Source organism: Mesocricetus auratus, unplaced genomic scaffold, assembly GCF_017639785.1.
Source record: "Mesocricetus auratus isolate SY011 unplaced genomic scaffold, BCM_Maur_2.0 Super-Scaffold_15014, whole genome shotgun sequence".
Taxonomy (NCBI): Eukaryota; Metazoa; Chordata; class Mammalia; order Rodentia; family Cricetidae; genus Mesocricetus; species Mesocricetus auratus.
Window position 1 is genome coordinate 81,081,961 of NW_024429186.1, and position 21,980 is coordinate 81,103,940.

Sequence of the window (21,980 nt, forward strand, 5' to 3'; positions counted from 1 at the left end):
TAAACACTACCATTCTTGACAGAACATAGATACCTTCCAATGTGAGATCATTCATCCTCATCCGGAGTGTAAGTGATGCCTATGGAACCATTCTGATCATGGCAGTCATCTCAAAAGTGTTACTGCTAAATAAAAACCACACGGAGAAGCAAATGTTCAAAAAGGAATCAGAACATCATGAAATCACAGGCAAATGGATGGAACTAGAAAAAAATCACCCTGAGTGAGATAACTCAGACACAGAAAGACAAACACGGTGTGTACTCACTCATAAATGGATATTAATTATAAATTAATGGATAACCAGGTCACAGTCCACAGCCCCAGAGAGACTAGGTAACATGGACGACCCCAGCTAAGACTCCTAGTCCATTGTGGAGACGGTGCCTGAACTGGCCGTCTCCTGTAATTAGATTGGTAACTGCCATAACTGTCATCAGAGAGCCTTCGTCCCAGTAACTAAGGGAAACAAATGCAGAGATGCACAGCCAAACACTGAGCTGAGCTCAGGGAACCCTGTTTAAGAGGGAGAGGAAGGATTCTATGAGCCAGGGGTGAGGGTGGGGGTGGAGGTGTATCAACGTCATCAGGAGGAACCCACAGAAATGACTAACGTAGGATCATAGGTGCTCACAGACTAGACCGACAGCCAGAGAGCCTGCATGGGCCTGACCTAGGGCCTTCACATACGTGTGACAGTTGTGTAACTTGGTCTCTGTGGAACTTCTAGCAGGGGGATCAGGGCCTATCCCTAACACTTTTGCTGTCTTTGGGGAGCCTGTTCTTCATACTGGGCTGCCTTGCCCAGCTTCAATACAAGGGGAGGAGCTTAGTCCCACCTTGACTCGATATGCCATGCTTTGCTGATACCCATGGAAGGCCTGCAGATTTCCGAACAGAAACAGGAGTAGATGGGAGGTCGGGCATGGAGAAGATGGTGAGAGGGAAGGGAAGGAGAGGAGGGAGGGGAACCGGTGGTGGGGTATGTAAAATAAACGAAAATTTTAATTAATAAAGAAAAAAAGCAATCAAAAGAGTCTAAACTAGTTTTCTCTCCATCATCTCTTTTCTTCATGGAACCCTCTGGCCAAGCCCTCTACCTCAGCTCTCCCTCTCCTTTCTTCGTTATACTCATGCACTACTAGGCATGATCACAATGAGTGCGGTCTCTCCTCCTCCGAACTCCTCCGTCCTCTAGGGGTAGTGTAAATGAAACACAGCAATCTGAAGATTCGAAGCTCACATCCTCAAATGAGAGAAAACGCATGATTATCTTTCTGAGTCTGAGTTACCTAACAAGAGGCATTGATTCCAGCTCCATCTATCTATCTGGGAATTCCACAATTTTGTTTTTCATAATAGCGAAATAATACTCCATTATGCAAATATACCATATTTATTATCCATTCTTCAGTTGAATATCTATTCTTTTTCTATTTTCTGGCTATTGTGAATAGAATAGCCATGAACATGGATGAGTATATGTCTCTATAGTAGGATTTTGAGTCATGTGCTAGATATATTTCTAGCTTTTTGAGGATCTCCCACACTGATTTCCATAATGGATATACCTGTGTTGACCCCACCAAGAATGAACATTTGACATTGGTTTTTGGGAATCAGGAAGGGGTATTTTGTTCTGTGGTTTTTGTTTTAATCATAGTCATTCTAAATGGAGTAAGATTAAGTTTGTTTCAAAGTGATTTTAATCTGCATTTCCTTAATGGTTAAGATGTTATTCATTTGACACATGCTTCCCAGTTATTTGTATTTATTTCTTCTTTTTCTTCTTTTCCTTTTATTTTTGTTTTGATTTTATTTTTTATTTTTTGCTATTAAGGAATTTTTATTTTTAAATGTTTTGCTGAAGTAAAAATTATTTTATTCAATTTTTTTTTAGCTTTTTGAGGGCTATCTGTTGCATAGTCATCTTCCTGTTTAAGCCCCCAAAGTTGCTAAGATTTACAAGTATGTACCAGATTCAGCTTAAAAGTAAATTTTTATTTTTATTTTATTTATTTATTTCAGGCAAAGTCTTGCTATGTAGTCTTGGCAGCCTTCAACTTACTATGTTAGACCAGGCTGCCCTTGCTTTGTAGACCAGAATAACTTTGAACTCTCAGGGAATACCTCTGTATGCCTCCTGGCAATTATTTTTTATTATTATTTAACAAGCTTGCTTCACATGTCAATCCCAGATCCCTCTCCCTCCCCTCCTCCTACATCTCCCCACAACCTCCCCCCACCCTCACACCCTATCCCCACTCCCTTCTCTATAGGGTATATCCAGAGTCTGTCATTTTGTTCAGGGCAGGACCTAGGCCCTGCCACAAGACCTTTTTCAGGTCAGCTATTTCTGGGGGTTTCACCAGTCCATTCTTTACCCCCTTGATCATCACTCCTCCCTCTCTGTCACTGGATCCCAGGGGTTCAGTTCAGTGTTTAGTTGTGGGTATTTGCCTCTACTTCCATCAGTCACTGGAAGGTTCTTGGATGGCGTATAAGGTAGATGTCAAACTCATTATCAGGAATTGGCATTTAAGGTAGTCTCTCCACTATTGCTTAGTTTGCCAGTTGGTGTCATCCTTGTAGATCGCTAGAGATCTCACTGGTGTCAGGTCTCTCTTATAATGACTCCCTCTATCATGATATTTCTCATCCTTTTCTCCCCTGTTCTTCCCTCAACCTAATCTTCTTGCTCCCCCATGACCTCCTCTTCTCCTCTCCTCTCCTTTTTTCCTCCCCATCTTTTTCTCCCAGATTCCCCCTCCCCACCTCCCCATCCTCTCCTCCCAGTCTTCTCAGGACATCTTGCTTCATTCCCCTTCTCTGGGGTACCATGCACACCTCTCTTAGATTCTTTCCTGTTTCCCAGACTATCTGGCAGTGGAATTATAGGCATACACTCCCCTGATCCATGTCTAAAATCCATATATGATTACAAACCATGTTTGTCTTTTTGTGACTGGGTTACCTCACTCAGGATGGTTTCTTCTAGTGCTGTCCATTTGCCGGCAAATTTCAAGATTCCATTGTTTTTTCCACAGAATAGTACTCCATTGTGAAAATGTACCACATTTTCTCTATCCACTTTTCAGTTGAGGGGCATCTAGATTGCTTCTAGGTTCTGGCTATTAAAGACAATGCTGCTATGAATATAGTGGAACAGATGTCCTTGTTGTATGAATGTGCGTCTTTTGGGTATATGCCTAAGAGTGGAATTGCTGGGTCTTGTGGTAGACTGATTCCCATTTTCTGATTCCCATTTCCACACTGATTTCCAAAGTGGGTGTATGAGTTGGCACTCCCACCAGCAGTGGAGGAGTGTTCCTCTCTCTCAACATCCTCTCCAGTATAGATTGTCCTTGGAGTTTTTTATTTTAGTCATTCTGACAGGAGTAAGATGGTATCTCAGAGTTGTTTTGATTTGCATTGACTTAATGACTAAGGATGTTGAGCACTTTCTCAAGGGTCTCTCAGCCATTTTAGATTAGTCTATTGAGAATTCTCTATTCAGTTCTGTACCCCACCTTCTAATTGGATTTGTTGGTGTTTTGGAAACTTGCTTCTTAAGATCTTTCTAAATTTTGGAGATCAGCTATTTGTCAGATATGGGATTAGTGAATATCTTTTCCCATTCTGTGGCTGCCTTTTTGTCTTGTTGACTGTGTCGTTTACCTTATAGAAGCTTCCTAGTTTCAGGAGGTCCCATTTGTTAATTTTTTATCTCAGTGTCTGTGCTACTGGTGTTATGTCCAGGAAGCAGTCTTGATGGGGGAAGTCCTAGTGTGTATATGTAAATAAAGCACTGGTGGCCAATAGGGAAGCAAGATAGGTGGGACTAGGAGTTGAGGAGGATTCTGGGACATGTAGTCAAGAGAGGAGGGTCACCATGTGATCTCCTGGGAGGAAAGGACAAATCAGGAGGGCGTCCTTGGAAAGATAAGTTTTTATAAAAATATATATTAGTAATTATGAGTCAATAATTAAGTCGGAGCTAGCCGATAAGAAATCAAAGCAAACGGCCAACAGCTTCATAATTAATATATTGTCTTGTTTGTTATTTGGGGGCTGAGACAGCAGCAGGACCCAAATGGCTAGCAGGAAGACTTGAGGTTACAGTCTCCTGTACCAATTCATTCAAGAGTCCTTCCCACTTTCTCTTCTAAGAGGCTCAATTATGACACTCTTCACTACATTTCCAAGAATCCTCCTAGTCTCCTAGTTAAACCTATTTTGCTTCCCTATTGGCCAACAGTGCTTTATTTATACCAATCAAACATACACAGAAGGACTTCCCCCATAATCTCCTCTTTTCTGTCTAAATAAAAAGAACGGTTTTAGCTTTAACATAGTAAAATGTATAACAGAACAATTATCAAACAAGAACTTTAGTTACAATATTTTGTCAATATTTAGCAAGATTTAAATTAAGTATTTTATTATCTATCCTATCCATGTGAGTCTAAAGTCTTATATGTAGCTTATCTTTTATCATAACTAAGGAAAACTACAACTATCTGTCTTCAACTCCATCAAAGACCACAGAAGGATAATATATAATCATTAGAATTGTCAGAGACATCTACCTACCTGGACAGTAACCCAAAGTTCCTCTGCAACATTGGGGCATCCGTCTTCAGCCCATAGGCCACTGGCATACTTCTCAGCAAAGCAGTAAATTTTAAACTGTCTGCATGTATTGGCAGTTTGTCAATCATTTTTCTGTGTCCTTCAGAATGTCTGGCAGACTTTTCCATTAAGCAGAAACCCTGGAGGACAGTTTGAGTTCAGCAGACACTTTCCTGCGGGTCCTGCATGTCCAGTTAATATAGCAACAGTCAAACAGTCCAGGAAAGAGCAGTTTCTTGCCCAAATGGCTAATCTTGCCATGATGACAGCATAGAATCTCTCCCTACAGCCCTGGCTATCTTGGGACTCACTCTGTAGACTAGGATGGCCACATACTCAAAGATCCATCTGGCTTCCAAGTGCTAAGATTAAAGACTTGTGCCACCATCATCTGGCTTGTATTTCAACTGTCAAGAACGGTTTTGTTCTATGCCTCATTTTTAATTGAGTTTTTGTTTGTTTTTATTAATTTCTTGAACTTGTTGTATATTCTATATATTAATCCTCTGTCATTTGCATTGCTGGTAAATTTTATTTTCAAATTCATCTCTTCTCTCAAGTAATGGTGTCCTTTTCTCTATAAAAACAGTTTAGTTTACTGAAATTCCATTTAGCTTTTGTCCTAATGCCTGCACTTTTGGACACCTGTTGAGAAAGTACTTTCCTCTGCCAATAATTTTAAACATAGATATTCGTTCCTTTGTCCATTTGGAGTTGTGTTTACGTAGGGCTAGAAACACAGATTGGACTTCAGTGTTCTAATTGGTGTTGCCCAGTTTAGCCAGCACCATTTATTGAAAATACTATCTCTTCACCTAGTTATACTTTTAGACTCTTTGTCAAAAATTAGGTGGGCCGTGGGAGTGTGGACTTATATATGAACCACTGATTCTATTCCACTGACCAGTGAGTCTGTTTTAATGTTGGTAAAATGCCGCTCATATTACTATCACTCAAAAGTATAACTTGACATCTGGGATGGTGATACATTCAGTGGTTTTGTTGTTTGTGAGGATTTTTTGGCCATCCTGAGTACTTTGTATTTCCATATTAAATTTAAGATTTGTATTTATACTTTCTGTAAAGAATTGCATTGGAATTTTGATGGAGGTTGCAGTGAATCTAGGTTGTTTTTGAAAGGGTGGGCATTGTCACAAGATTAATCAACTCATGAGCATGTGAGTTCTTTCCATCTTCTGGTGTCTCCTTCAATTTCTGTTTTTTTCAGTGTCTAAAAAATGTTCATTGTACAGTTTTTTTTGGTTTTTACGAGACAGGGTTTCTCTGTATTGTTTTGGAGGCTGTCGGTCCAGCCTGGCCTTGAACTCACAGAGATCCGCCTGCCTCTGCCTCCCGAGTGCTGGGATTAAAGGCGTGCACCACCACCGCCCGGCAGTACAGATATTTTTATTTCATTGGTTACAGTTATTCCAAAAAGAGTTTTGAGGTATTTTTGAGTGGTTTTGTTTCTTTAATTTCTTTCTATGTGTATTTCCACTTGTATAAGAAGAGACCTCCAGTTTTGTGTGTAAATTTTGTGTCATGATGCTTTGCTGAATGTATTTATCAGAAGTAGGAATTTTCTGGTAGCGTCTACAGGCCTTTTATGAATAGAATCATGTCATCAGGAAATAAAAATAGTTTTATTTCTTCCTTTATTATTTGTATCCACTTTATTTCCTTTACATGTCTTATCACTTTAGTTAAAACTTCAAATTGAACATGAGGAGGAACATGAATATCCTGGTCTTGTTCATGATTTTAGCAAAATGCTCTTCTACACTTATGATGTTGGTTGTGTACTTCCTGTATACTGTCCTTTTTATGTTGAGATATGTCCCCTGCATTCCTAGTCTCTCCAAGATTTTTACCATTCATGAATTCATGTTGGATTTTGTCAAAGGCCTTTTCTACATCTAACGAGATGATCATGTAGTTTTTGTCCTTTAGTCTATTTATGTGGTGGATTGTGTTTACAGATCTATGTTGAACCATCTATGCATCTCTGGGAGAAAGCTGGCTTGATCATGGTGGATGATCTTTTTGATGTGTTCTTGAATTCAATTTGCAAGTATACTGCTGAAAATTTTTATATCAATGTTAATCAAATATATTGACCACAGATTTCTTTATGTTTTGTCAGAGCTTATTTCATTTGTTTTTCCTATCAGGGTCATAGGGAACTTGGAAATGCTCCTTCTATTTCTGTCTTGTAGAATAATTTGAGAACTGTTGATCGTCTTCTTTGAAGATCTGGTAGAAGTTTGCACTGACTCCATCTGGCCCTGGGTTCTTTAAAATTAATTACTGTTTCTATATAACTAGATATCATATATCTATTTCAATTATTTACTTCATCTGGATTTAACTCTACCACAGTGCACATATCTAGAAATTAATCAGTTTGGCTAGATTTTTCAGTTTGATGAATTATGATATTTTAAATAAGGTATGTTCTTTGATTCTCTGAATTTCTTCAGTGCCTATTGTAATCTCTCCCTTTTTAGGTCTAATTTTATTAATTTGACTCCTCTTTCAGTTAGTTAACTAAAGATTTTTTTAATATTGTTGACTTTCTCAAGTAACTATGTTTTGTTACATTGATTGTAATTTTTCATCACTGCTTTATTAATTTCTGCCCTGGTTTAATTATTTATTCCCATGTACTTTTGGGTTATTTGCTTTTATTGTTTTCTTAAGGCCTTCCTGTGTATCATTAAGTTATTAATTTGAGATATGTTACAATATTTGATGTTGACATGCTATATTCTTCCCTCTTAAAACTTTTGTCACTGTGTCACATAGGTTTTGGTATGTTGTATTTTCATTTTATTTCAGTCCTATGAAATTTTTTAAATTTTCCTTGTTGATTCCTTCCTTCACCAAGTTTTGGTTCAGTACTGTGTTGTTCAGCTTTGAAGAGTCTGTGCAGTTTCTGTCATCTCTACTGTTGTTGATACTAGCTTTATTCCATGGTGGTTGGATAGGATGCAAGACATGATTTCAGGTTTTCTATACTGAGCCATGCTTTGTGTTCTAATATGTAACCTATTTCGGATTATTTTCCCTTGATTACTGACAAGTGCACATACATATCCTTTAGTGGTAGGGTGGAATGTTCCATAGATACCTGTTAAATCTATTTGATATGATGTCATTTTACTACAGAATTTCTCTACTTAGTTTATTCCCAGATGACATAACTATTGGTGAGTGTTTTAAATTACCCACTCTTACTGTATTAGGGTTTGTCTGTAGTTTCTAAATATAATAGTGCTTCTTTTATGAAATTGGGTGTCCCTGCTTCAGTGCACATGTGTTTAGGATTGTGATCTTGTTGTTTGAGTTTCCCTTTAGTGAAAATTAAGTATCCTTTTTTAACTCTTCCAGTTAGGTTTTTTTGGTGGTGGTGGTGTTTGGTTTTGTTTGAGACAGGGCTTCTCTGTGTGACAGTACTGGCTGCCCTGGAAGTTGTTATAACTTGTCCTGTACTCTGCAGACCAGGCTAGACTCAAACTCACTGATATACATCTACCTCTGCCTCCTGAGTGCTGACTGACATTAAAGGCATGTGCCACTGTTGCTCTGGTTAGCTTTTTCTTTTAGTCTATTTTGTCAGATTAAAATATCTATGCCTGTTTGTTTCTTAGTTATAAGGTAAAACACACATATGCACGTGCCTGTTCAAACTTGGGTGTGCGTGCACACACACACACACACAAACACACACACACACACACAGTTATGAAATACTGACTTAGTGATTCATTTAGCAATTTATTTAAAGCATTGCTTGCACTGCTTATTGCCAAGCATTATTTCACCTGGACATCTGGGACAGAACAACCTAGAAAACCAACTGAAATACAATAGGTTCTTGCCCTTAGCAACCTGACCACAAAAAAACTTGAAGCTGTCAACTATAACTTTTGCCTTTGAAAAGAAGAAGCCCCAACCTAACCACCACATATGCTCCTGGAAATTTTCACTTGCTTGTTTGCTCTCTCCGCCTTGTGCTTTGGAATATAAAATGATTATGCAAACAGGACTTGAGGCCAACATATTTCGGGAGCTCTCTGTCCACTGCTGAACATGTCTTTCTTGTATGGACACTGGTGACAAAGTGCTGGTTCCAGAGCGACTGCTGAAACATTTCCATTGGGATGAAATACTCCTTTCCATCATTTCACAATCAAGTGATGTATCTGTCATTGGTTATATTTCATTCTGGTGTTAAGAACATGGAGCCTGCTTTCCAATCTAACCCATTAGTCTGTGTCTCTTTATTGGAGACTTGGGACCATTAATTTTACAATTTATTATTCAACAATGTATTTTTTGCTGTTTTATTGCTTTGAGGTATTCTATTCTACTTCTTTTGGTTCAATGTTATAGAATTGTTTATTCCTTTCTCGTGCCTTCGTGGGTGTGTTGAATTCTTTTTTTCAGGCTTAACTATTTTAGGGTTCTCTACAGAGTTAGTATAGTGATCATAAATTCTTCTAATGTGCTTGTATCATAGAAAACGTTTCTTTCTCTTTCAATTTTGAGATAGTTTTTCTGGGTATAGTAGTCTTGATTGTCATCGGTAACCTTTTATAACTTGGAGAACATTTATCTAATACCTCATGACTTTCATAACCTCCAATGAAAACCCAGATATTTTTATGATGGGTTTTCCATTTCACATGACATGTTCTTTCGTTTACAGCTTTCAATATACTTTCTTTCTTCCTTGTATTTAGTGTTTTGACTATTTTTAACTTGAAGTATTATTTCATTTTTAATTTAAAAAGTTCTATCTTTTTATAAATTCTATTGTCATAATCTTTTTTAATTTTTTTTGAGACAGGGTTTCTCTGTATTGTTTTGGAGGCTTTCCTGGAACTAGCTCTTGTATACCAGGATGGTCTCAGACTCACAGAGATCTGCCTGCCTTTGCCTTCCGAGTGCTGGAATTAAAGGTGCGCACTACAACCGCCTGGCTTTATTTTCATATCTTAAAATTGTTTTGTTATTTCATTCAACTATTTATATAATTCTCATTCCAGAATTTTTCATAATTTCTTTTACGTTCCCGATCATGTATGCTATTGTAATTTTGAAATTGTTGTTTTCGTATGTAACTTAAGTACCTTTTCTCAGGAAACATTACTATTGGAGTGTTGCTTTGGGGAAAAATGTATTGCTTTGGTTACTCATGTTTGCATTTGTGGTTATACTTAGGCACTCTGGAGCTAGGTTATTGGTAGTGCTTCTTGGCATGGAACTCTTATCTCTCCTTTGAGTAGATGTTTGAAGCTCTGTTTCTTATTACCACAGCCTGTCAGTGGATAGACTCTGGTCTTAAGGTTTAGTATGGGGCTTAGGGTACAGTCTTTGGGCTACTCAATATTTATGTTTTAATGGTGGTGACAGTAGTCTCACCTCAGCCCAAGCTAAAGGTGGTTCTAAGCCCAGGAGCTAACCTTCTGTAGATTTAGAAGATTTTTCATAATTTTCAGGAGACTGGAGAAAAGGCTTAGGACATTTCCTTAGGCAATGAGCGCTGGTGGATCTGGTCATGGGAGGCCAAGATCCCTAACTAAAGAAAAAAGACAGGAGAGGTTATGAGCCAGGTGCCAGTCATGTGGCCCTCAGACAGGTGTAGGAGTGGATGGAGAGGTTGGTTCTGGTGCCCCTTGAAGGGACAGATGGAGCTGGTGACTAACTAGATCTAGGCTCCCTACATAGAGATGGAAGGGAGGGGCCAAGGGCACTTGTGAGGAATGGATGGAATTAGTAGCTTGTCTTTGGGGTCCCTCCCTGAAAAAAGGAGGCTATAGGTGATCAAATAGGAGCCATAGGACACATAGACCTCGGCTGGTCAGTGGTGGGTGGAGTTGCTGTTAGCCTTGCATTTTGTGTAGTAGGAGTGGGACTCACTAAAAATGTGAAAATACAGTGGTCAAAGAAAGACCTTACTATACGCAGCACCTACTGTAGTAGTGACCTTTCCTGAAGGAAGATGATATGTAGTCTTTGGTGTTTCTAACTGCCACTGTGGGGAAGGCAGCACCCCGTCTGCCTCTGTGTTACCAAAGAAGTGCCCCTCTAGCTCAGCATAACTAACTTTGGAGCAAGTGATAGTTTATTATTATTATTATTTATATTTATTTATTCAAGTGATAGTTTATTATTATTATTTATATTTATTTATTCAAGTGATAGTTTTTTATTATGTGTATTTATTTGTGTGTGTTGTATGTATAGGGGATATGCATGGCACACATGTGGGCATCAGGGGACAATGTGGCATTATAGTTGTTTTCTTGCTTTTATCATAGGAGTTACAGGGGTCTAATTTACACCCTAGGTTGGGTTAAAAAAAAAGGTCCCATTATCTACAAAGTTATCATAATAGCTTCATATTACTTTCCCTCCAACTATAATAATTGATTTTGAAATTGAAACTAGATTTTTTTTCTTACAATATATTCTATTCGTGGTTCCACCTACCCTCACTCTTCCCAGATCTTCCCCACCCAACCGAATTCACACTCTTTGGGGGTGGTTCAGACAGGGTTTCTCTGTTTAATAGCCCTAGCTATCTTTGAACTCGCTCTGTAGATGAGGATGGCCTTGAATACATAGAGATCCGCCTGCCTCTGCCTCCCAAGTGCTGGGATTAAAGACGTGCGCCACCACTGCCCAGTGCATTGGTGCATTGGTATGTTACTTGCATATATGTCTGTGTAAGGGTGTCATGTCCCCTGGAATGGGAGTTACAGACAAGTGTGAGTTGCCATGTAGTTGCTGGGATTTGAACCCAGGTCCTCTGGAAGAACAGTTAGTGCTCTTAACCACTGAGATGTGTCTCCAGCCCCAAAAGTTAAGTACTATTTATTATTATTCATGTTTTTTAGAGGGGGATGTTTTTGTTTGTCAAGACAGAGTTTCTCTGCGTAGAGTCGCTGCCCTGAAACATGCTCTGTAGACCAGGCAGGCCTGGACCTCAGAGATCCACCTGCCTCTGCTTCCTGAGTACTGGGCTTAAAAGCATGCACCACCCCTGGCAAGTCCTTTCTATCTCTCATTATAAAACAATCAAGCAATTAAAAACAAACAAATAAGCCATAATAAGACAAAACAAACAGGAGAAAAGAGCCAAAGATAAAGCACAAGAAACACATACAAATACAGAGACACACTTTTGCTCACACAGAAATTCCATAAAACACAAAATCAGAAATCATAATGTATAAGTAAAACATCTATAAGGTTAAAAAAAAAGCTCAAAGCATTATGTATAGACAGAGGTCTCTGTCCCTCCCAATCCTGCAGCTTTTAGTTCCAAGTAAACACACAGAGGCTTATACTAATTATAAACTATTTGGCCTATTGCTCAGGCTTCTTATTGGTTAGCTCTCTCTTAATTATTAACCTATTTCTATTAATCTGTGTATCTCCACATTGTCTTGGCTCACTGGTGATGCCCGGGTCCCTTGCTTCCTCCAAAACCACATGACGTGGTTTGGATTCTCTATCCGTTTGGATTGCCTACCTTGCTAAATCCTGCCTGTCCATTGGCTGACACAGCTTTATTCACCAAAAAGAGAAACATATATTCACAGCATACAGAAGGACATCCCCTATCAATTATGAAACATCCAAAGCTATCACTGAGTTCATTTTGTGCTGGTCATCTACTGCTGGGCATGGGACTTAACTCACGTGTGGTTTGTACCTAGTAATACTCCTTTGAAGAAAACTACATTGTCCTTTTTGAGCAGTTGTCCACTGGAGATGCCTTCTAGGTTAGAGATTGAGGCTAGGGTATGTGTCTTCTCCTTTCAGCTCTAGGGCGCTATCAGGTGCATACCCATGCAGGCCATGCGCAGTATGCCACAACCTCCGAGAGTTCCTGTGTACCAGCCCTGTGGAGTCTACAAAGCCTTAGCTTCTTGCTGTCCTCCATTCCCGTTGGCTCTTACACTCCTGCCTCCCTTTCCTCAAAGTTTCCTGGGCCCTGAGGGGAGAGACTGGAGGCATCCTTGTTGGGTCTTGAGTGTTCTAAGGTCTCTCACTCTCTGTGTATTGTCTCTGGGGCTCTGTGTTTGTTCTCACCTTATACAGGAGGACGCCTCTCTGACAAATGATTGAGCAAGGTTCTGACCTATGATCACTGAAGAAGGACCTTAGTAGTCACTTTGTTGCTACATTTCCTTAGCAGACCAGGAGTATTGTTTTTCCCCTTGGTCCCTGGCCTATGGAGACTCAGGTTCTCAGTCACCCAAGAAATGTTGGGTTTGGTTTCCATCTCATGGAGTGGACCTTAAGCCAATCAGATATTTGGTTACTCACACAAACTTCATGCCACTATTGTACCAACCTGTCTTTCACGTGGGTCACTCCTGTGGCTTAAAGCCTTTGTATCTGAGTTGATGTTTACTCTGGTAGTGTGCAGAGTACCTTTTTGTACCATGAACACTAGTCAGTAGGGGCAAAGGCTCTAGGTAGGAACCAGCTCAACTTCTCTGTGTTCAGTGAGTGGTTCAGATGTTTCCTTCAACAATAAAGACTTACCATCTGCTTGTGACGAGCATCTAATGGCCCTGGCAATATCTGTTTTGTCCAGGGTATTCTTAGGGCACTTTTGCCAACAGTTCAATTAGATATAACCCATTTATGACACCAGAGGTTTCATTTGGTGGTGAGAGATGTCTAGTTTGGGCTTTCTCTCCCCTGCTGTTTGTTGATTCCATTTGTATTACCTTCCTATGTGTATCCAGTTGAAAATCTTACGGACAATACGTTTGTGATTATTTTAAGAGCCTCAGGTAGCTGCATTAGTTTGCATCAGGACTGTCCTGTGGCTGTTGGACGTTTCACATCCTTCCTACCTCCTTCCCATCAGAATCCACTAGCATACCTGCTCCTCAGTCATAACAACAAGACATGTGTCTCAAGAGCTCAACAGATAGCCTGGAAAAGTAGAATCAACTGTACTGAGAATCACGACTCTAGAACATTGACAAATATAATTAAATATGTAAATAGATAAAAAAATAAACATAAGAAACACCAAAATATGCCAGGTTCAGCTTGCTAAAAGCATTTGATTAAAAAAATATTTTAGTAGTCTTGACAGGGTAAAGTAAAATTATTTTAAACATAAGCTACATGGGTATTAGAGAATTTATTTAATTAGAAACTCTTTAGATTCTGCAAATGTGACTAGAATCTGCTTTTAATAACTCATGTTTCATGTTTTGGATTTTGGTAAGCACGCCATTCTCCTGAGCCCTCCTTGCAGTTTCCCTATTTAGTAATAGAATCACCTGCATGTACTTTGTTTATGAATCTGCTTTTTCTTTCTTTCCTTCTTTCTTCTTCTTCTCCTCCTCCTCCTCCTTTTTCTGAGACAGAGTTTCTTTGGCTGTCCTGGAACTCGGTCTGTAGAACAGGCTGGCCTTGATCTTCCTGCCTCTGCCTCCCTAGTGCTGAGATTGAAGGTATGACCACCACAGCCAAACTGGATCTGCTTAATAATAGTATTTACATCAGCGATGGCTGGAAAGCTTACAAGTTAAAATAGGTAGAAGCTTTAAACACTTCAAATATCACATCAAAGATCACAATAAGGTCTCAATACCTGTTAGCTGAAAACCACCACCGTGATTAGTGACATCTTTACTTTCAAATAGTAAGAACAAAAGAACTTCAGAGGAGTGGATATAGAGGTGTTGCTGAGAACACAGACACCCCATACTTGTTTTCTATTGTGTATTTTCTGGGTCATGTTCTGCTGTCTTGTGAGTGAATGAGGCCTGTGCCAACTCTCCAGGCTCCCTAGGGAACTTTACTGCAGTCCTACACCCTGTAATCCTACATTTACTTAACTCACAAAGACTGGGACATGCTATCCTCCCAGACACTGACAGTATTAGGGAGTAGTAGCTGGGCTTGTTTGTTTACATGTGCATGTATGCATGTGTGTGTATGCATGCATGTGTGTATGCATACATGTGTGTATGTATGTATTATATTTTAAGGTATAGTGACACAATTTATTGTTTTATTATATGTGTAATATATAATGTATAACATACATGGGTTTTATAGATGTTTTACCTTCATATATGTCTATGTGTGCATGCCTGCTACCTTGGTGAGTGGAGTTCAGAAGAGGACATCAGATCCCCTGGGACTAGGGTTACAGAGAGGTGTGAGCCACCATGTGGGTGCTGAGCATTGAAGCAGCTCCTCTGGAAGAGCAGCCAGTGCTCCTCCTGTTTAGGTCCACCACTACCGGCTCTCTGGAGGCTGAGTTTCAGTCCACAGCTTGGTAGCCTTGAATTTACACCAATCCTCCTGTCTTCTCAAGTGCAGAGATTAGACGTGAGGGCCACACCATGTCTGGCTTGGGCTGTTTCTTAAAATAATTGTTTAGTTCTTTACAGGCTTTTACTTTGTTTCTCTGTTTTCTTTTGCCATTTTTTTAGTTTCATTTACATTCCAACTACAGTTCTCCCCCCCAAACCTCCTCCCACCCCCTCACCTCCCCAGCACATCCCCAGTCCACGCCTCCTCATGGGTAAGGGTTACCATGAGGAGTCAACATAGTCTGGCACAATAGGTTGGGGCAGGGTGAGGCCCGTCCCCCATGCATTAAGGCTGACATGGCATCCCACCATAGGGAATAGGTTCTAACAAGCTAGCTCAGGTATCAGGTTTGTATCATGGCCCTACTGCCAGGGGCCCCTCAGCTAGTCCAAGTTTCACAACTGTCTCTCACATATAATGGGCCTAGGTCGGTCCCCTGGGGTCTCCACGACTGTAGGTCTAGAGTTCATGAGTTTCCACAGTTGGCTTCTTCTTTTTCTCCTACTAGAATTCCTTATAGATAGCACCCTCCTACTTACTTAAGAGCCTCAGGCACTGACAGACATGAACCATGGGTCCAGGTTGGAGGTAGGACTTTCCATCCATCCCCCACACCCGCCTTGACGTTTATCCTCTCAGTACTGTGACGAGTGGGTGAGATTCTGTTTCCAGACCTTCTGTGTTCCTTCAGCTTGAGGCCCCTGGTGAAGTAGGGAGTATGGCCTCTGCTTCTGTCAGGGTCCAGGCTTAGACACTGATGCCACCACTCTCGTGTCATACTCACTTTTCAAAGAGTAAATATTTTACCTGTGTTAGTTTTTGCTTAAGTATTTCTTTTGCTATAACACAGGGACATTCTTGTGACTTTCTAAGTCACTGTTTGCCTTACAATCTTCTGTCTTGCTACGTTGCTAAGCAGACACATCTCCAGAATGCATACTGTCATTGCATCTGTTACCTGCTAAGCATTCCTCCTGTGTGGGGCAAAGGCTCCTCATCCCAAAGCAAATGCTTTCTCAGCAAATCTCTTTGCTTCTTTCCTATTGCTGAAATACCCTGCCAAAAGCAATGTAGCAACGGATGAGCTACTTGCTGAACAGTGGTGGCGATGGCTTTCATCCCAGGGGAGGCAGAGGTAGGCAATGGATCTCTGAGCTGGAGGCCAGCATGGTCTACAGGGTGAGGTGACTCAAGGAAATATGTCAAAAGTGACATATAACTAAAATATGTATTAAAATGACATACCAAAGAAATGATGGTAAATGATACAGAGGAATTGGGAGGATAGTAATTTGAGTATTGTTCTCTTAGCTGTAATACACAATTATACCCCCTTATCTTTGTGTATAAACTAGCCTTTTGGGACTCATTCACAACCTGGGATAAATATTTTCCCTTGGGAGCTAGCCAAGGAGTTTTCTGACCTTGAAAACGAGATAAAGGCTGAGGATGCAGCTCAGTGGTAGAGCATTGCTGATGGTGGGCATTCAATACACAGCAATGCAAAATTAACCCTGATAATAATAAGATCACACTGCTAAAGCTGGGCATTTTGATAGACAACTCTAAACCCAGTACTTGGGAGGCTGAACAGGTGACTTGTGATTTCCAGGTCAACCCAACATCCATGGCAAGACTGTGCCTCAAAATAAACAAGAAAAACTAAAAAGAAAAGCAAGACAGAAGCCTGTCTTTGCTGCCTCAACAGTGCCAAATGGACATTTTTCCTCTCTCTCCCAGTTACACTTACCTGTCCAATTAGGAATACCTCAGTCTCTCCTACTTTCAACCCTTCCTTTCAGGTAAAAATCTTTCCTTTTTTTCCAGACAGGGTTTCTGTGTAGCTTTGGAAGCTGCCCTGGAACTCCACCACTAGACCAGGCTGGCCTCAGACTCACAGAGAAGTAGCTGCCTGCCTCTGCCTCCCGTGTGCATGGATTAAAGGCATGTGTCATCACTGCAAGGCTGAAACTTCCATTTTACGACCAACTATGGTTGGTTTAAACCTATTCAAGCAATAGCTTAGTCTCTTGGGTTTTTCTCTGGAGGTGACATTTGGGTGCCGTTCTTGAAACCCCATGCTCTCTGAACACTCAAGTTTCCACAGCAACCCGATTCCTTATATAAGTGGTTTTTTCCTGGTCTCCTGACTTTGGAGCTGTGCTCCCTGGTGACAGACCCTGATTTCTGACTTCCTATGATTTTTTTAATTCATATTCACATGGTTCTGTTCTTAGTGTCTTTGGCCTTACATTGTTTTTCCATTTTAAGCCTAATCTCCCTTTTGACTCCTGAACTACTGACCACTAATACATGCATCCAGTGCACATACACACATGCCACACACACACACATGCACAAACATGCACTCATCAGTAAGTTGATGGATGAACAAGAGTTCATATGTATGGAAGAACTGTGATTCCAGAGTTAATAATCCCATCAAGGTCTTGCTAACTAGTTATTGTTGCCACCATGGTATCTAATTATGCTTTGGGAGATCTTGTAAGATGTGGAAATACATGCGAGATGTGTTTCGTAGCTAATTCGACCCTGAAACACCATTTGGAACCATAATGCCATGGGAATGTGTTTGTAAATAGACTTTTGAACCAATGTTTGGCATAGAATCTTGCTATCTCTGAAACTCCATCAATATTAATATTTAATCCAAAACCCATAATAGTAATTAATAAGCATTTAGAAAATAATTAACAGTAAATTAAATTAGAAAAATGGGTTCCTCACCTAGTAGGCCAAGTGACCTTCTAAGCATTGGACCTGAATACAAGGGAAAGTTGTGTGAGAACATCCCCAAAACTAATTGTGGCAAATGCACTTGTACTGTGTAAATTACCCAGCTGTGTCACAGCTGGATCACGAGTAAAAGAAGCCTACTCATGAATCTAAAAGCCAGTGATCAGAGTATATTGCAAAACTTGTTCATTTTTATCAATTACAAACTGTACCTAAAACAGAGCTTCAAGTAGTTCTTACTTAAATGTTCTATATACTTCAGCATGAATAAATTAATGAGTGATAAATCCTATAGATCTCTAAAAGAGGATGTGTTTGGAGATAAGCAAAACCATGGATGTAAGTACTAAAGTCTCAAGAATGTATTGACCATGCTTTGAGAACAATAGCCATGTCTTTATTACAAAAATATCCCCAAATTACAACTCACAGTAGAAGCAAGACTGATGTTAGTTAAATCGAAATCAAGCTGTCATCACAACTATTATTATATCCACTAACACTAACAGAAGAGGTGTGACTAGGCTGGAGGGTTTCACACAAAAGTATCTGTGGTAACCTAAAGTCTTTTAATCTTGTGGCTAATCTAACATTATTCTCAGTTGAAATAACAAATACTATTTCTTTGCTTTTTTCTTTCTTTTTTCTTTTTCTCTTTCTTTTTTTTCTTTCTCTTTCTTTTTTTTTGGGGGGGGATAGGGTTTTTCTGTGTAGCTCTGGCTGTCCTGGAACTGGAATTCACTCTTTAGACCATGCTGCCCTTGAACTCACATGGATCCATCTGCCTCTGCCTCCTGAGCACTGGGATTAAATGCATACACCACTGCACTACCACCAGCACTCAGCAACAGTTAATATGCTAACCCGATGGAATATTGTACATTTTTAGGAGGAAATTTCCAACTGCCTTAAGAATATATAGAAACAAGTAATGCTTGGGTAGCCCAAATGTAACAAACAAGGTGCTTAGAATCTGTGTGGTAAGTCAGGCCAGATAGGTGCTTTGTGATTCAGTGATACACCTTTATTTAACTTCTCAGTTCAAGCTCTCATTCATGTGGACGTTACTGTCACAGCAGGAGGTGTGCAGTAATGTAAGAACTGAATATAAACCATGTGACACAGAGTCAACAGTGGGCCACGCATCACTTCCTAGAGCTCAGTTGTCCCCGGGGTTGTACAGGTGTAACAGAGGCTGAAATAGAAGCAACCACCCTTTGTTTATGCCCTCCTTACTCAGCCTTGGAACAATCATATGCAGATGGTATTCCAAATTTGTTTTCTCTGCCTTTGTGTGTTTGTGTGAATACATGCCATGGGGTTACCAGGAACCAAATTCAGATCCTCTGGAAGAACAGTATGTGCTGTTAACCTCTGAGCTGTCAGATGATACTCAAGATAGCTTCGTGGATAAGCAAATCAGAGCCCAGAGAATTTAATTAGTGGCCCCATGTAACTCAGGCCTAATAATAAGTCTACTATGTCTCCCCTAACAGACTGGCTTTAAAAGCTTCTCTCTTCACAGCCATCCTGTTTCAATGACTTTATTTTCTCTGTGTATGTTTATGCTTATCTGCATGGTTATATAGCTCATGCTTTTTTATTCCTTATCCACAACTTGGGGGTCGCGGTTGTTTGGATAGGGGTCGGAACCTCAAGCATCCATTGAACACCCGTGTGCCCAGTACTCCTTGAGAACAAAATGACTGTGTTATGGATCTATTTTTGACAACTTGCTGTATGAGAATAATGGCAGTGTGAGAAAAACATATACATGTGCCATTACTCAAAAAACCAGTTATCACTTTGTGCATATACCTTATTTTAATTAATTTTGTTTCCCCATGTGACTGGGCCTTAAGTTTATTCTCAACTTCCTAAAGCAAAGGCTTGTTTTTGCCCAGGAAATCCTCTCTTTGGCCCATTTGCAAAGGTTTGATATTTACATTCACAAACAGTTAATCTCATTTCTTAACACTTGAGAAGATTGACCACTCTTGAGATCTGAGGTCAGAGCTATCTGCCATTTGTTGCTGACATTTCATTATTTTGAAATACTACATACATAAGATATGCAACACACATAACTAAAACCACTACTACTGCATGCTTAATATTGTTAATGTATAAATTCTTATTATTGTATGTGTGTGGAAAAGAGCCAAGGGCATTTTCTAAAACAATGCTAAGATATGCTTCCATGATGCAGAACCAGCCTGTACCGAAGGCAGCCTCAAAGGGTACCTGTACTAGAAGAATGAGCCTCTCCTTCCTCAGCCAGACCCCTCTAACTTCTAAGTGTGAGGTCCACAAGCCCCTTCCGCTCTTGGGGCTGAGCTGTGGTTACTACTTCCTCCTCAAGGCCTGCTACTGCTCCCTGCCTCAACCGTGTCTTTGGCCCCTGATAAACCTGCAGTCAGAATGGCATTTTCTTCCTCCAGCACTTGCAAATCCGATTTTTATGTCTAACTAAGTGCTCTTGGTTTTCGCTCTACCTACTGCTGGGGCCTGGTTTCTAGCAGGCCTGTACCTAAGCCAGATCCGGCCTGTTTGTAATGAGAAATCTAAACAGGGAATGGCAATGAGGCATGGCAGGAATGTGTTTCCATTGGAGAAGCCAGTGCAGAGAAAACGTGTGCGCAAAGCTATGTCCACAAGGCCTTTTCAGCCGGCCAGGACTGAAGACTAATGTTACTGCACATAGGTGGTTCGCCTGCCAACTCTTCCTTACAGATTCGCTTTCTCTGCCCCTCCCCCCACCCGCCCCCTTCTCACCCTTCTCTTCTCTTTTCCTTTTCTCTCCTTCTTTGGACCCTGCTGCCTGTTTGCTCAGGTGGACAGTGACACCATTTGGAACGAGCTGCACTCGTCCGGTGCTGCACGCATGGCTGTTGGCTGTGTCATTGAGCTGGCTTCCAGAGTGGCCTCAGGAGAGCTGAAGGTGAGGTCTGGGTTGCATTAAGTGTGGGAAATCCAGAGAAGACGCTGAAACAGAGATGTTGTTGTTTGGGCAATGTGGGGGGTGTCGTGTGTTAACAAAGGGAAGAGATGTTGGGAGGAGGGCAAGGCGATGGCCCCTGAGCTGTGAGCAGAACTCCTCTGTGCCCACACTCCTCTGTGCGTGGGCGCCTGCCATCCTGCTTGAAGGGCCTTCCTCCTCCCGGAATGTTCTGTAGTCAGAGCATACTGGTATATTTGTAAGACTGTAGACAAGGTGAGCAAAACCTTGGTCCATGTTAAAAATAGCAAGTGCTCTATATGCATGTGTGTGCGTGTGTCTGTGTGCATGCGTGTGCCTGTGTGTGTGTAAAATATGTGATGCTGTCCCAACATTCTCTTTTGAAGTGACTTAAATACTACAGTTACTGAGTAGTATGTTTAAGCTCAGAATACCACCCAGAGAGAGGAGGGGGAGAAAGTCAACACAGACCGAAGGATTGGGAGGAAACTGTTGATTGGGAGGGTGATGAACCAGAGTATGTTTTTCCATGAAGGAACTTCAAAAATGAGCTATGCTTTACTGTTCTTTGCTTTTTATGGCCTCTTCTTTTCTACATCATATGAAAAGAACAATGTCCAAACCCCAACATTTCCAGTCTAAACAATTTATAAAAGCCAGAGCCCTGACAGACACTGACATTTTATTTGGTATTTTAACAGTGCTATTTAAAGGTATGCCATGTGTGTCTTGAATGTAGCTACCCCAATAAACTTTGTTGGTGCTAACATAGTTTTTTAATGCACTAGTTCACACACTTCATAATGTGATCTGGAATGGTGATTGATCTGGTATTTTCAGCAATTGTGAGGCTTGAGGGGAATGTATTATGACCAGCAACAAATGCACTGTGAGTTTTTAAATCTCAGATAAAATCTAAATGGAATTGTTTTTCTTAATGTTCAATGATTATTTTTATTCAAATTATACCTGAATCTTGTGATTTAAAATGTAGGGTGGCACTGAAAACCATGGTGTCATCTTTCCCAAAAATCAGAATTTATAGAAATAAGCTTTGGATGTGTTAGGTTATGGGATTTTGTTGCTTAAAAAGAAATGCATGTGTACATTTGACAAGACTTAGCCTCAGGGCACTAACTGCTTATCTGGAGGGTTAATGGGTCTATTAATGAATGTAGTGGTTAATTTTCAGGCTTTATTTTTGCAAATAATAAATTAAAAGGTCAGAGGGATTCTGCTTTCTGGACAGGCTTTGCTGTCTCATATA

General features: G+C 40.4%; 1 protein-coding gene across 19 annotated transcripts in view; it reads left to right on the top strand.

Moving 5' to 3' along the window:
• Hdac9 (histone deacetylase 9) overlaps window positions 1-21,980 on the top strand; it is an 888,277-nt gene that overhangs the window by 673,291 nt on the left and 193,006 nt on the right. For all 19 annotated transcript variants that reach the window (XM_040743251.1, XM_040743249.1, XM_040743250.1 and 16 more), the window contains one exon: window positions 20,588-20,695. In XM_040743251.1, coding sequence (XP_040599185.1) covers window positions 20,588-20,695 — 108 coding nt within the window. The remainder of the gene's footprint in view (window positions 1-20,587; window positions 20,696-21,980) is intronic.